Source organism: Bufo gargarizans, chromosome 1 (genome assembly GCF_014858855.1).
Source record: "Bufo gargarizans isolate SCDJY-AF-19 chromosome 1, ASM1485885v1, whole genome shotgun sequence".
NCBI classification, from domain to species: domain Eukaryota; kingdom Metazoa; phylum Chordata; class Amphibia; order Anura; family Bufonidae; genus Bufo; species Bufo gargarizans.
This window is the reverse complement of record NC_058080.1, coordinates 176938808-176953957: the sequence shown is the minus strand read 5'-3', so window position 1 is coordinate 176953957 and position 15150 is coordinate 176938808. Positions and strand designations below refer to the sequence as shown.

At 42.8% G+C, this 15150-nt stretch overlaps 1 protein-coding gene across 3 annotated transcripts in view; it reads left to right on the top strand.

The window, feature by feature from the left end:
• Window positions 1-15150, top strand: part of ARFIP1 (ADP ribosylation factor interacting protein 1) — a 183831-nt gene that overhangs the window by 53690 nt on the left and 114991 nt on the right. For 2 of the 3 annotated variants that reach the window (XM_044300344.1, XM_044300342.1), the window contains exon 1: window positions 782-859. The exons of the other annotated variant lie outside the window; for it this stretch is intronic. In XM_044300344.1, coding sequence (XP_044156279.1) covers window positions 782-859 — 78 coding nt within the window. Of the gene's footprint in view, window positions 1-781; window positions 860-15150 lie in introns of those variants that run through there. 3 annotated transcript variants of the gene reach the window in all.

Here is a 15150-nt window from a genome sequence, read left to right as displayed (position 1 = left end):
GAGAGGACGGACAGGACAGACTGTGGTAATGTGTTGCTGTGGTAATGGAGACAAGTGCTGGTGCTCATTAGCCTCACCTCACCCTCTGCTCATGTCTCCTTATCCTTTCTTTTTCCACACCTGTGTTCAGCATCATGATTACTGACAAGTAGAGTAGAGAGGAGGATGAGGCAGCCCTATGGCTCTTTGTGAAGTAACTTGTCCTCCTTTGTGATTAAAGACGGGTTTCGTGTGTACTAATAGGATGGCGGCCATTTTATTTCCCCTGATTATTGTCTTAGACAAAACGAGCCATTCTAACTAATAATAGGTATTTGTCAATATATTTATTATAAAATAATATTAAGCATTTTTTTTTATTCCTGGAGAACCCCTTTAACTGATCCTTGTTACTCCTGTCCTGCGCACTGCCTCTGCTGCAGTGGGGCATCTGGTGGCAAATCGCCAGTCATTGGTTGGCGCAAGGCAGGAGACCATGCACCACTGGATGTAAACAGGAGGGGTCGGGGAGCAGGTAAGTATGAATCCTCTGTTTCAGGGAGCATGCTGGGGGCACTTGGTAAAGAAACATTATTATTGGAAAGGACCTTTTAAGGACAGATGCTTCTCTTTTTTTGGATTTCACTTCACGTTTGGCCGTACCCTTAGTTTATTAGATATTGCTCTGGCACTGATTACAGTGTGGTCTCTTCATAAACCCGTCCGACTATTTCATGTTCTGTAGAATGGGCACAGACAGTTTCCACAATGCATGCTGATTCTTTTCATTTTACTTTCAGATATGTCTGACAACACAAGTGATACAACACCTAATGATGCAACATTACCTGATCCTGAAGATGTTGCTTCTGACCCTGAGGTCTGTTATTAAGATAAATATAACCTAGAAATTATTAGCTGCCTTCATCTGGCAATGAGATCTCTGTGAGAAATGTCAAAGCAGTGGATTTCTAGCTGGATGATGGGCATAATTTATCACCATAAGTCTACGGGCACAGTACCACCATTTGTGCCATTCTGGTCACCACTGATATTTGAATGCCAGAGATGTTGTGGGGAACTAGCCCTTTAGGCTACTAAGCCTTCTGTATCCCGGATCATTTGTTTGAAATCTTGATTTCATTTTGTCTCCATAATGCTCTGTTGAGACTTCTGTTGCAGACGTTCCTGCTGCAAATTCCAATTGTATCTATTGGACCCAATGTGCCCACTGTGTGCCAAAGAACCTTCATTTGGCAAACACTGGGTCGCCATGAGTTGACATTACTTTTTCGACTGTATAAGTAAATGTAGTTTGTTGTGCTTTCCTAGAGGCCTCATGCACACAGCCGATGTTTTGGTCCGTGTGCTGTCCGCATCCGTTGCTCCGTTCCGTGGCCCCGCTAAAGAAAATATAACATGTCCTATTCTTGTCCGCGCTTTGCGGACAAGAATAGGCATTTATATTAAAGGCTGTCTGTACGTGCCGTTCCGCAAATTGCGGAACGCGCACGGACGCCATCCGTGTTTTGCGGATCCGCGATTTGCGGACCACAAAACACACCACAGTCGTGTGCATGAGGCCATAGAGAGGGACACAGCAAATAAAAAAATAAAATGTAGACCACGCTTATACTTGAAATTTTTTTTTTAAATTGCAGTAGGAGTCGGGCCACTGTAGGCCTATACAGTAGCTTACGTTGGGGAATGTTTAAAGTATATGTCAGGTGGAAGTAAACAACAGTCTGAACAGAGCTTTAATGAGGCAATTAAAAACATGAATTTAATAACACTATATTTTTTTTTTTTATTGGAATTAATCACGCCTTTTTTTTTTTTTTTTTTTTTTAAGAGGTTCTCCGGGACTTTGATATCGATGGCCTATCCTCGGGATAGGTCATCAATATCAGATTGGCATGGATCAGACTCCTGGCACCCTCACCGATCAGCTGTTTGAACAGGCTGCTGTGCTCGACAGAGTTCAGGTGAGCGCAGCCTCCTTACGTCTTACCAAGCACGCTCCGTCCATTGGATAGTGGCTTTTCTTGATAATGCAGCACAGCCCCATTTACTTGAATGTGACTGTGCTGTGTCTAGGCCGCATGATTGATATTCGATGATGTCACTGGCCTCGGAGGAGGCATAAGCGCTCACGGCACGCCATAGCCTCTTTGAACAGCTGATTGGCGGGGGTGTGGGCACTCAGACCCCCACTGATTTCATAGTGATGATCTGTACAGAAGATCAGCCACCAAAATCCAGCATAACCCCTGTAAAGGAAAACTACCTCTAGAAATTGAATTTTGGTCCGCAAAATACGAATATCTTCCATTTGCATACATTTTTCTTACTCCCATGAACATAAATTATTATTCTCATCTGCAATACAGAGAAGAATAGGACATGTTTTATTGTTTGTGATCCACCGAAAACACTGATGTGTGCATGGCTCCATAGAAATGAATAGGTCAGGCACTACTTAATAGGTTTTTATGGAGAGCAGGAAGGCCAAGATCTGCTCATTCTTAATTGGTGAGGAGGAAACAGGCTGGAGGAATATGTCTACCCTCTGTTAAAAATTACTGTCAAGCTATAGGGATATTGCAGTGGCCAGGTTTGTGGTGGCCCCAACGCTACGCTGGGTCCCCTGGACACCGTTGAGGTGTCGCCATGTGTTGCTGCTCTCCGGAAGGGATGGTAAGGTGTGGTGCACCCCAATGGGAAATAAGTCCAGAGAGTCAGGGTCTGCAGTAAACCAAGGTACTCTTTTACTGGAGGAATTCAGGTCCAAAACAATACAGGCGAGGCATAGGACTGGCTTCTCCAATCTCTTCCCTGGCAGAAGAAGGGTTTGATGCTGAGGAAAGGCCTAAGCTAGCTATCGTTCTCTCTTAGAAGGCTGGCATCCTGGTCAAGGGCCCACAGCCTGTACCTCGGTAGTAGGGGTGGCTCCTTCGTCACAGAGTTGGTGATCCATGGTTCAGAGACACGGAGGAGGAGCCGGAGGAGGGTAAAATTTATCTTCTTGTCCCTACCTGGTTGGAGGCGGGTCATCTCTCATGGTTTTTGAAAAGGAAATTACTGGTAAATAATGTTTTTTTGATCGCAACGAAGTGTAAATGAGGAATTCTGTCATATTTTATTTTTTAATTACATTTCTTTCACGGCATTCACCAAAGCGTATAATTTATGATATTTATGTAGTGCGTGTCGTTACGAACGTGGTGATACCAAACATATAAGGGAGATTTTTTTTTCTTTCAATTTTTGCATTGAAAAGCGTATTTTTTTTTTTTTACTAGAATTTATATATTTTTTTACCACTTAATAGTTCAACAAGGGGACTATAACATTCTGACAACATTCTGATTGATTTTAAAATACAATGCACTATCCGTATGGTGCATTGCATTTTAATGTGAGTGCTTTACTAACATTGACCAGAAGGCTCCGCCAGAGAGGCACGGTCTGCTGGAACCTACTCAAGGCTGGTTTGGGGCCTACATCAGACCCCAGCCAGCCTTCACACAAATCGATACCCCACGATCAGCACTTTACATGTATGTGCCTTAAACAGGCTGGATCGGCACCAGGTTGGTCCGGGCTGTTAGAACAGAAGTGTGGCTCTCGTGTGTGAGCTGGGCACAGCCCTTAGACTGGGCAGCCGTAAAAAGGCGGTGGCCCAGAGTAAGGCCTCTTAGGCCTCATGCACACGGCCTTGCCCGTATTGCGGACTGCAAACAGTGGGTCTGCAATATGCGGGCGCCGGCCATGTGCTCCCCTAATCACTTGAATGGGTCCGCAATCCAGAGCTGCGGTGCTGAACGGAGGCATGGAACCCCACGGAAGCACTACGGAGTGCTTCCGTGGTGTTTCTGTACGTGCCGCCGCAAAAAAATAATAATAATAGAACGTTCTATTTTCTTGCGGTGCGGACGGCCCACAGACCCATTCAAATTGCGGTCCCCAATGCACGTAACGGCCGTGTGCATGAGGCCTAAGTGACCACTGTAAAAAAGTATATGGGTGGTCACTAAGGGATTAAGCTTTCTGCATGGTAGAGGTTGTCTTTACTCTCTGACAGACTAGCGAAGAAACAAGAAAACGGAGCTCATGGTACCAAAAAAGTAAAAAATGTATTTTATTAAATTATGACATGATAAAAAAACGTACATATGAAAAAATAAATATGCCATTAAAAAGTGAATGGGAGCAGAAGAAAAGCGCCACCCTGGGCTAGCACACATGTCAATGGTAAAGATTGATTTATAGATCAAATAGAATATGCATGGTACAATGACCGACCGATGACCAAGGAAAAGTATGGTGGATACAATATGCAGGTGAGTCAACAGTCAAAAAAGAAACCATATGGCAAGGTTTGTATTGCAAGTGCAAGAAAGGGATGAGCAACAAACCACAATAGAGACCAGGTATGAGTAAAACCTGTATTGAATGCCGTATGGGTAAAAAGAAGACGGAGACTCACCTGAAAAAGACTGTGTGCTGTATCACCCAGGATGACGCTACCGCAACGCACAACAAATGCCGAAACGCGCGTGGGGGTAGCGTCATCCTGGGTGATACAGCACACAGTCTTTTTCAGGTGAGTCTCCGTCTTCTTTTTACCCATACGGCATTGAATACAGGTTTTACTCATACCTGGTCTCTATTGTGGTTTGTTGCCCAGGGTGGCGCTTTTCTTCTGCTCCCATTCACTTTTTGATGGCATATTATTTCTTTTTTCATATGTACGTTTTTTTTTATCATGTCATAAACCAATAAAATACATTTTGTACTTTTTTGGTACCATGAGCTCCGTTTTCTTGTTTCTTCGCTTATCTTACTCGGGAGCTAGTACCGAGTCACAACTACGGGTGCCCTTAATGGTCATAATAGGTGGACACTGTTTCCCATTTTCCATTTGGACACCCTTGGTCTTTTTTGCTTTCCTCTCTGACAGACTAGGCTACTTGCAGCAAAAGACCCTTATGGGACAAATATAGAAACTTTTTTGAAGCGTAATTTCATTTCTGTCTAGAGATGATATGTTGAAAAAAAATTCTTTACAATTAGATTTTTTTGGTTTGTTCCAGTTATCAGGAACGAATGCTTATTGCCATTAATTGCTCCGTGTAGAAGTGCCGCTGATCACCCTACCAGTGCAAACCTGACACATTAAATCCTTGTCGTCAACACCTTGTCCTGTGCCACCCATAATCAATGACTGCATGGGAATGAATGATCATAGTTACCATCATTCATCCCCATACAGAAGGGATGATTGCTGCAAGTTAATGCACTTAAACAAAAGACAGTGATTGGGAATGGGCGGTTTGATCCTGATCATTGCCCCGTTTAGCAACCTAAGTTAATGGACCCTAGCCGCTTCCTTCTACTTAAATAGGAGTTGGATGTTCTTTATCTAGCTCACAGCTTTCACAGACTTGGATCCAGTAAAGACACAATCCAGTACTAATGTAAATACCAATAATACCATCTGTCCAAATCTTATTATTGATGACTCAATAGATGCAGGTCGTTTGCAGGTCTTCTCAGCAGAGCTTGCTCATTGAATCATGGTTTATATCGAGTGATTAGCTTGTATTTCCTACCAGTATTCTACTATATGAACTTTACTTTCTAACATATTCTGTCAGGGCTAATGGTCATTTTCTAAAAAACCTCCTACCAGCTTTCTCCATGAGCCAGGGAAACCCTAAGTTAGAATACCCATCTTGAAAACTGAGCTGCTAGTTGTCCGCTCTTCATTGTAGGCGTTCTGCAGCAGTTCTATAACTCTACGTAAATAAAAAATGACCTGTGAAATGGATCCTATGTGTTGTCCTAGTTTTAATAGCTCTGTGAATGGATGCCACGTGTCCTAGTGCAGTAGCATCTCTACTGATTTGATTGCTGTGTAAGCAGAATTGGGAAGTAGAAGAACATATTACATTATTAATGCTTGCTTGTTCCTTCTCATTTAAATGGGCATATAAAGTCTACAGCGTGTAAGTAGAACACCTGTGCCCCATTACTACAAAATTGTTTTTGGAGATCAGCAACACACTCAAGGTTTAAAAAAAAATTATCCTTTTCAGTCCCAAGCAAATATGTTGGGGGTGCAACCCAGTGTCCGGCTTTTGCTCATGAGCCTCAAAAGTCAGCAAGCTTGAAAAAAAAAAAAACATGTAGGATTGAGGTGTTGCATTTTCAGTGAATAAAAGTATCACAAATTTCTCTGAAAAGATTGGATGTGCACTATGATTTTTCTTGTCTAAGGGTAAGTTCACACTTATTTTTTTATTTTTTGATGTTTTGAGGCAGATCTTCCTGCAGGTTTTTCAGCCAAAGTCAGAACTGGATCAGCAGGAAGAAATGCAAGTCCTTCCTTTATATTTACAATTTCTTTTAAAATTCACTTCTGGTTTTGGCTGAAGAACCTGTAGGAAAATCTCCCACAAAACCTCCTCCAAAAACTTAATGTGAACCTACCCTTACAGCTCCTATAGAAATCCCATTAGCTTCACAGGGGGCAATAGATTACATATCATTTCATATCTAAAGCTGGATTTACACAGCCTGATGTCCGAACCAATTATTGGGCACAAACGTCTAAAGGTGCCACAGATCACCCAATGAACGAGAAAATCATTAATTGGGTGAAATGATCTGCAGTGCAGACACCTCAATCATTGTTTCTTGGGAGCAGATCATCGCTCGTCCTCATACTGGGCTTCACCTCCATCTTCCCGACAATCGACTGCTCCTCGCAACATCTAAATGTGCTTAAGAGTTCATGTAAACTTTAGGTAACTACTGTGTATATCCAAGCTGAAGGACATCTGTAATCAGATTTTTACCTATGAACTGCCTGGGCTGTTTAATGTCCGCCTGGCAGCTTAAAGCATCTGTGTTGGTCCCATGTTCATATGTGTCCGCATTGCTGAGAAAAATTAAGTTTTAAAATATGCAAATGAGCCTTGAGGAGCAAGGGGAAAGTAGCCATTACATCTGACAGCTGCCTTTTAACCTCTTCCTGACTTAGGACGTCCTATTACGTCATAGCAGGAAGTGACTTTCCGCAATTTGACGTAATAGTATGCCATGCTGTTTGGGTGGGTACCAGAGCTGTGTTCGCCTATCAGTGCAGGGGCCTGGCTGTGACTGACACCGAGTCCTGCAGTGTGCCCTTAGAGCAGTTTACGACCACATATTGGGTGTTGCCATATTCAGGAGAAAATGGAAAACTTGGGGCTAAAGCAACATTTTATTGAAAAAAATGAAATTTTTCATTTTCACAGCCAAAAGTTTCTAAATTCCATAACCTGTGGGGTCAAAGCGCTCAGTACACCCCTTGCTAAATTCCACGAGGGGTGTATTTTCCAAAATTAGGTCACTTTTTGGGGGTTTACACTAGGGTTACCTTGGGTCTGTTAAAATACAATTAAAATAAATTTCAGCAAAATCTCGCCTCCAAAAACCATATGGCGCTCCTTCCATTTTGACCACTGCCATGTGCCCATAGAGTAGTTTACGGCCACATATTGGGTGTTAATGTAAACTGCAGAATCAGAGTAATACATATTGAGGTTTATTTTGCTGTTAATCCTTGCTGTGCTGCAAGAAAAAAAACTGATTAACTTAAAGAATCAGCAAACAAGGTTTGAATAATTTGAGGGGTGTAGTAATTTATGGGTGGTTTGTATTATGTAAGCCCTTCAAAATCGCATTCCCTCTAATGAATCCTTTAAATTAGCATCTTTAGCATCAAATTCTGTACAAAGCTATTCTATGCAGTCTCAAAGTCAAATGCAGCGCTCACCTGTGTGTACTGCGCTTGTACAGTATAGGAAAAAGCACCAGCCTTTGTGAGCTCCCACAGACCTGACCACCAGAGAGGCCAGCGCCTTTTCTTATAGTGTGCCAGCATGACCACCACTGATGGATTCAGGGTCTTTGTAACCATGGAAACAGTGTATAATGTGCTGGAAAAATGAATCCAACCAGCAAAGGAAGCAATATAGATAATACAATCCACTTACTAATGTATTTTTATTCGATTTCTCTACAAAATAGATGCCACTTGAAGTGAGACAACCCCTTTAACCACTTCAGCCCCCCTAGCTGAAACCCCTTTAATGACCAGACCACTTTTTACAATTCTGCACTACACTACTTTCACCGTTTATTGCTCGGTCATGCAACTTACCACCCAAATGAATTTTACCTCCTTTTCTTCTCACTAATAAAGCTTTCATTTGGTGGTATTTCATTGCTGCTGACATTTTTACTTTTTTTGTTGTTTTTTTTTTTTTAAATTAAATCGTTTTTATTGATCAAATAAAGGCGCCTTATTTTAACCACCTCCCGACCGCTGTACGCGTATATGCGTCCGGGAGGTGGTTGCTTTACTCCTCCTGGACGCATATACGCGTCTTCTCGCGAGACGCGAGATTTCCTGTGAACGCGCGCGCGCTCACAGGAACGGAAGGTAAGCGAGTGGATCTCCAGCCTGCCAGCGGCGATCGTTCGCTGGCAGGCTGGAGATCCGAATTTTTTAACCCCTAACAGGTATATTAGACGCTGTTTTGATAACAGCGTCTAATATACCTCCTACCTGGTCCTCTGGTGGTCCCTTTTGTTAGGATCGACCACCAGAGGACTCAGGTAGGTCAGTACAGTCCCACCAAACACCACACTACACTACACTACACCCCCCCCCACCCCCCCGTCACTTATTAACCCCTTATAAACCCCCTGATCACCCATGATCACCCCATATAAACTCCCTGATCACCCCCCTGTCATTGATCACCCCCCTGTCATTGATCACCCCCCTGTCATTGATCACCACCCTGTCATTGATCACCCCCCTGTCAGGCTCCGTTCAGACGTCCGTATGATTTTTACGGATCCACGGATACATGGATCGGATCCGCAAAAAGCATACGGACGTCTGAATGGAGCCTTACAGGGGGGTGATCAATGACAGGCGGGTGATCACCCATATACACTCCCTGATCACCCCCTGTCATTGATCACCCCCCTGTAAGGCTCCATTTAGACGTCCGCATGATTTTTACGGATCCGATCCATGTATCCATGGATCCGTAAAAATCATGCGGATGTCTGAATGGAGCCTTACAGGGGGGGTGATCAGTGACAGGGGGGTGATCACCCTGATTACCTGATCACCCCCTGTCATTGATAACCCCCCTGTAAGGCTCCATTCAGACGTCCGCATGCGTTCTGTGGATCCGATCCATGGATCCGTAAAAAATCATGCGGATGTCTGAATGGAGCCTTACAGGGGGGGTGATCAGTGACAGGGGGGTGATCACCCTGATCACCCCCTGTCATTGATAACCCCCCTGTAAGGCTCCATTCAGACGTCCGCATGCGTTCTGTGGATCCTATCCATGGATCCGTAAAAAATCATGCGGATGTCTGAATGGAGCCTTACAGGGGGGGGTGATCAATGACAGGGGGGTGATCAGGGAGTCTATATGGGTGATCACCCCCCTGTCATTGATCACCCCCCCCCCCCCGGTAAGGCTCCATTCAGACATTTTTTTTGGCACAAGTTAGCGGAAATTTTTTGTTTGTTTTTGTTTTTGTTTTTTCTTACAAAGTCTCATATTCCACTAACTTGTGTCAAAAAATAAAATCTCACATGGACGCACCATACCCCTCACGGAATCCAAATGCGTAAACATTTTTAGACATTTATATTCCAGACTTCTTCTCACGCTTTAGGGCCCCTAAAAAGCCAGGGCAGTATAAATACCCCACATGTGACCCCATTTCGGAAAGAAGACACCCCAAGGTATTCCGTGAGGGGCATATTGAGTCCATGAAAGATTGAAATTTTTGTCCTAAGTTAGCGGAAAGTGAGACTTTGTGAGAAAAAAACAAAAAAAAATCAATATCCGCTAACTTATGCAAAAAAAAAAAAATTTCTAGGAACTCGCCAGGCCCCTCATTGAATACCTTGGGGTGTCTTCTTTCCAAAGTGGGGTCACATGTGGGGTATTTATACTGCCCTGGCTTTTTAGGGGCCCGAAAGTGTGAGAAGAAGTCTGGGATCCAAATGTCTAAAAATGCCCTCCTAAAAGGAATTTGGGCCCCTTTGCGCATCTAGGCTGCAAAAAAGTGTGACACATCTGGTATCGCCGTACTCAGGAGAAGTTGGGGAATGTGTTTTGGGGTGTCATTTTACATATACCCATGCTGGGTGAGAAAAATATCTTGGTCAAATGCCAACTTTGTATAAAAAAATGGGAAAAGTTGTCTTTTGCCAAGATATTTCTCTCACCCAGCATGGGTATATGTAAAATGACCCCCCAAAACACATTGCCCAACTTCTCCTGAGTACGGCGATACCACATGTGTGACACTTTTTTGCAGCCAAGGTGGGCAAAGGGGCACCTTTCGGATTTCGCAGGCCATTTTTTACACATTTTGATTGCAAGGTACTTCTTACACATTTGGGCCCCTAAATTGCCAGGGCAGTATAACTACGCCACAAGTGACCCCATTTTGGAAAGAAGACACCCCAAGGTATTCCGTGGGGGGCACGGCGAGTTCCTAGAATTTTTTATTTTTTGTCACAATTTAGCGGAAAATGATTTTTCTTTTTTTTTTTTTTTTCCTTACAAAGTCTCATATTCCACTAACTTGCGACAAAAAATAAAAAATTCTAGGAACTCGCCATGCCCCTCACGGAATACCTTGGGGTGTCTTCTTTCCAAAATGGGGTCACTTGTGGGGTAGTTATACTGCCCTGGCAATTTAGGGGCCCAAATGTGTGAGAAGAACTTTGCAATCAAAATGTGTAAAAAATGCCCTGCAAAATCCGAAAGGTGCACTTTGGAATATGTGCCCCTTTGCCCACCTTGGCAGCAAAAAAAGTGTGACACATCTGGTATCGCCGTACTCAGGAGAAGTTGGGGAATGTGTTTTGGGGTGTCATTTTACATATACCCATGCTGGGTGAGAAAAATATCTTGGTCAAATGCCAACTTTGTATAAAAAAATGGGAAAAGTTGTCTTTTGCCAAGATATTTCTCTCACCCAGCATGGGTATATGTAAAATGACACCCCAAATCACATTCCCCAACTTCTCCTGAGTACGGCGATACCAGATGTGTGACACTTTTTTGATGCCAAGGTGGGCAAAGGGGCACATATTCCAAAGTGCACCTTTCGGATTTCACCGGTCATTTTTTACAGATTTTGATTGCAAAGTACTTCTCACACATATGGGCCCCTAAATTGCCAGGGCAGTATAACTACCCCACAAGTCACCCCATTTTGGAAAGAAGACACCCCAAGGTATTCCGTGAGGGGCATGGCGAGTTCCTAGAATTTTTTGTTTTTTGTCGCAAGTTAGTGGAATATGAGACTTTGTAAGGAAAAAAGAGAAAGCGGAAAATGATGATTTTTTTTTTCTAACTTGTGACAAAAAATAAAAAATTCTAGGAACTCGCCATGCCCCTCACGGAATACCTTGGGGTGTCTTCTTTCCAAAATGGGGTCACTTGTGGCGTAGTTATACTGCCCTGGCAATTTAGGGGCCCAAATGTGTGAGAAGTACCTTGCAATCAAAATGTGTAAAAAATGGCCTGCAAAATCCGAAAGGTGCACTTTGGAATGTGTGCCCCTTTGCCCACCTTGGCTGCAAAAAAGTGTGACACATCTGGTATCGCCGTACTCAGGAGAAGTTGGGGAATGTGTTTTGGGGTGTCATTTTACATATACCCATGCTGGATGAGAGAAATATCTTGGCAAAAGACAACTTTTCCCATTTTTTTATACAAAGTTGGCATTTGACCAAGATATTTTTCTCACCCAGCATGGGTATATGTAAAATGACACCCCAAAACACATTCCCCAACTTCTCCTGAGTACGGCGATACCAGATGTGTCACACTTTTTTGCTGCCAAGGTGGGCAAAGGGGCGCATATTCCAAAGTGCACCTTTTGGATTTCACCGGTCATTTTTTACACATTTTGATTGCAAAGTTCTTCTCACACATTTGGGCCCCTAAATTGCCAGGGCAGTATAACTACCCCACAAGTCACCCCATTTTGGAAAGACACCCAAAGGTATTCTGTGAGGGGCATGGCGAGTTCCTGGAATTTTTTATTTTTTGTCGCAAGTTAGTGGAATATGAGACTTTGTAAGAAAAAAAAAAAAAATAAAAATCATCATCATTTTCCGCTAACTTGTGACAAAAAATAAAAAGTTCTATGAACTCACTATGCCCATCAGCGAATACCTTAGGGTGTCTACTTTCCGAAATGGGGTCATTTGTGGGTTTTTTCTACTGTTTGGGCATTGTAGAACCTCAGGAATCATGACAGGTGCTCAGAAAGTCAGAGCTGTTTCAAAAAGCGGAAATTCACATTTTTGTACCATAGTTTGTAAATGCTATAACTTTTACCCAAACCATTTTTTTTTTGCCCAAACATTTTTTTTTTATCAAAGACATGTAGAACAATAAATTTGGCGAAAAATTTATATATGGATGTCGTTTTTTTTTGCAAAATTTTACAGCTGAAAGTGAAAAATGTCATTTTTTTTGCAAAAAAATCGTTACATTTTGATTAATAACAAAAAAAGTAAAAATGCCAGCAGCAATGAAATACCACCAAATGAAAGCTCCATTAGTGAGAAGAAAAGGAGGTAAAATTCATTTGGGTGGTAAGTTGCATGACCGAGCGATAAACGGTGAAAGTAGTGCAGTGCCGAAGTGTAAAAAGTGCTCTGGTCATGAAGGGGGTTTCACCTAGCGGGGCTGAAGTGGTTAAAACAATACATTCTTTTTTTCCATTCCAAAATGCAGAATCGGTAGATAGCAATAATATATGATAACATCATACAAGGATCATCATACATCGGTACATAATGTATAGAAATGTAAGACCAAAGGTTGACAATAGATGCATTTATCCTTACAAAGTCTCATATTCCACTAACATGTGACAAAAAATAAAAACTTCCATGAACTCACTATGCCCATCATGAAATACCTTGGGGTGTCTTCTTTCCAAAATGGGGTCACTTGTGGGGTAGTTATACTGCCCTGGCATTTTAGGGGCCCAAATGTGTGGGAAGTAGTTTGGAAATCAAATCTGTAAAAAAAAAAATGGCCTGTGTAATCCAAAAGGTGCTCTTTGGAATGGTGGGCCCACTAGACTGCACAAAAAGTGTCACACATCTGGTATTGCCATACTTAAAAGAAGTCGGCAATGTGTTTTGGGTGTCCTTTTACATAACCCATTGCTGGGTTAGATAATATTTCGGCAAAGGACACTTCTCCCTTTTTTTTTATGCAAAGTTTGCATTTGACCAAGATTTCTCTCACCCAGCATGGGTAGATGTAATGACGCCCCAAAACACATTCCCCAACGTCTCCTGATATGGCGATACACATGTGTGACACTTTTTTGCAGCCTAGATGCGCAAAGCGGCCCAAATTCCTTTTAGGAGGGCATTTTTGGACATTTGGATCCAGCTTCGTCGTGCTTTCGGCCCCTAAAATGCCAGGGCATATATAATACCCCACATGTGACCCCATTTGGGAAAGAGACCCCCAAGGTAGTTTAATGATGGGCATAGGTGAGTTCATTGAATTTTTTTATTTTTTATGCCAATTTAGCGGAAATAGATATTTTATTTTTCATTTTATTTTTCTTACAAAGCTCATATTCACTAACTTGTGAAAAAAATTAAATCTAACTGAACTCCCATACCCCTCACGGAATCCATCATGCGTAAACATTTTTAGACTATTTCTTTTATATTCCAGACTTCTTCTCACCTTAGGGCCCCTAAAATGGCCAGGGCAGTATAATACCCCACACGTGACCCCATTTCGGAAAGAAGACCCCAGAGTAATTCCGTGAGGGGCATACACCCCAAGTTAGCGGAAAGGGAGAGACTGTGAGAAAATACAAAAAAAAATAAAGAAAATCTATTTTCCACAGTCTCCCTTTCCGCTAACTTGGGACAATTTTTTTTATCTTTCATGGAATCGGTATGCCCCTCACGGAATACCTTGGGGTGTCTTCTTTCCGAAATGGGGTCACGTGTGGGGTATTTATACTGCCCTGGCATTTTAGGGGCCCTAAAGCGTGAGAAGAAGTCTGGAATATAAAAAAAAGTCTAAAAATGTTTACGCATTTGGATTCCGTGAGGGGTATGGTGAGTTCATGTGAGATTTAATTTTTTTACACAAGTTAGTGGAATATGAGACTTTGTAAGAAAAATAAAATAAAAATAAAATATCTATTTCCGCTAACTTGTGCCAAAAAAATGTCTAAATGGAGCCTTACAGGGGGTGATCAATGACAGGGGGGTGATCAGGGAGTCTGTATGGTGTGATCACCACCCTGTAAGGCTCCATTCAGACGTCCATATGTGTTTTGCGGATCCGCGGTGTCCGTGTTTTGCGGATGCAAAACACATACGGACGTCTGAATGGAGCCTTACAGGGGGGTGATCAGGGAGTCTATATGGGGTGATCAGGGGTTAATAAGGGGTTAATAAGTGACGGGGGGGTGGGGGTGTAGTGTAGTGGTGTTTGGTGCTACTTTACTGAGCTGCCTGTGTCCTCTGGTGGTTGATCCAAGCAAAAGGGACCACCAGGGGACCAGGTAGCAGGTATATTAGATGCTGTTATCAAAACAGCGTCTAATATACCTGTTAGGGGTTAAAAAAATCGCATCTCCAGCCTGCCAGCGAACTATCGCCGATGGCAGGCTGGAGATCCCTTCTCTTACCTTCCGATCCTGTGAACGCGCGTGCCTGTGTGCGCGCGTTCACAGGAAATCTCGGCTCACGCGAGATGACGCATATATCCGTCACACTGCGCAGAGCTGCCGCCTCCGGACCGCGATCCTGCGTTAGGCGGTCCTGTAGGCGGTTAAGGAAAGACACAGTGGTCCCTCAAGATGTATTGTCAGTTGATTCCGAGACAACTATTGTCAGTTGGAAATATTGTATCTTGAGACCATTTGGGGGAGATTTATCAAAACTGTTGTAAAGGAAAAATTAGTTTAGTTACCCATAGCAACCAATCAGATTCCACCTTTCATTTTCCCAAGTAGCTCTGAAAAATGAATGTTGGAATTTGATTGGTTGCTATGGGTAACTAAACCAGT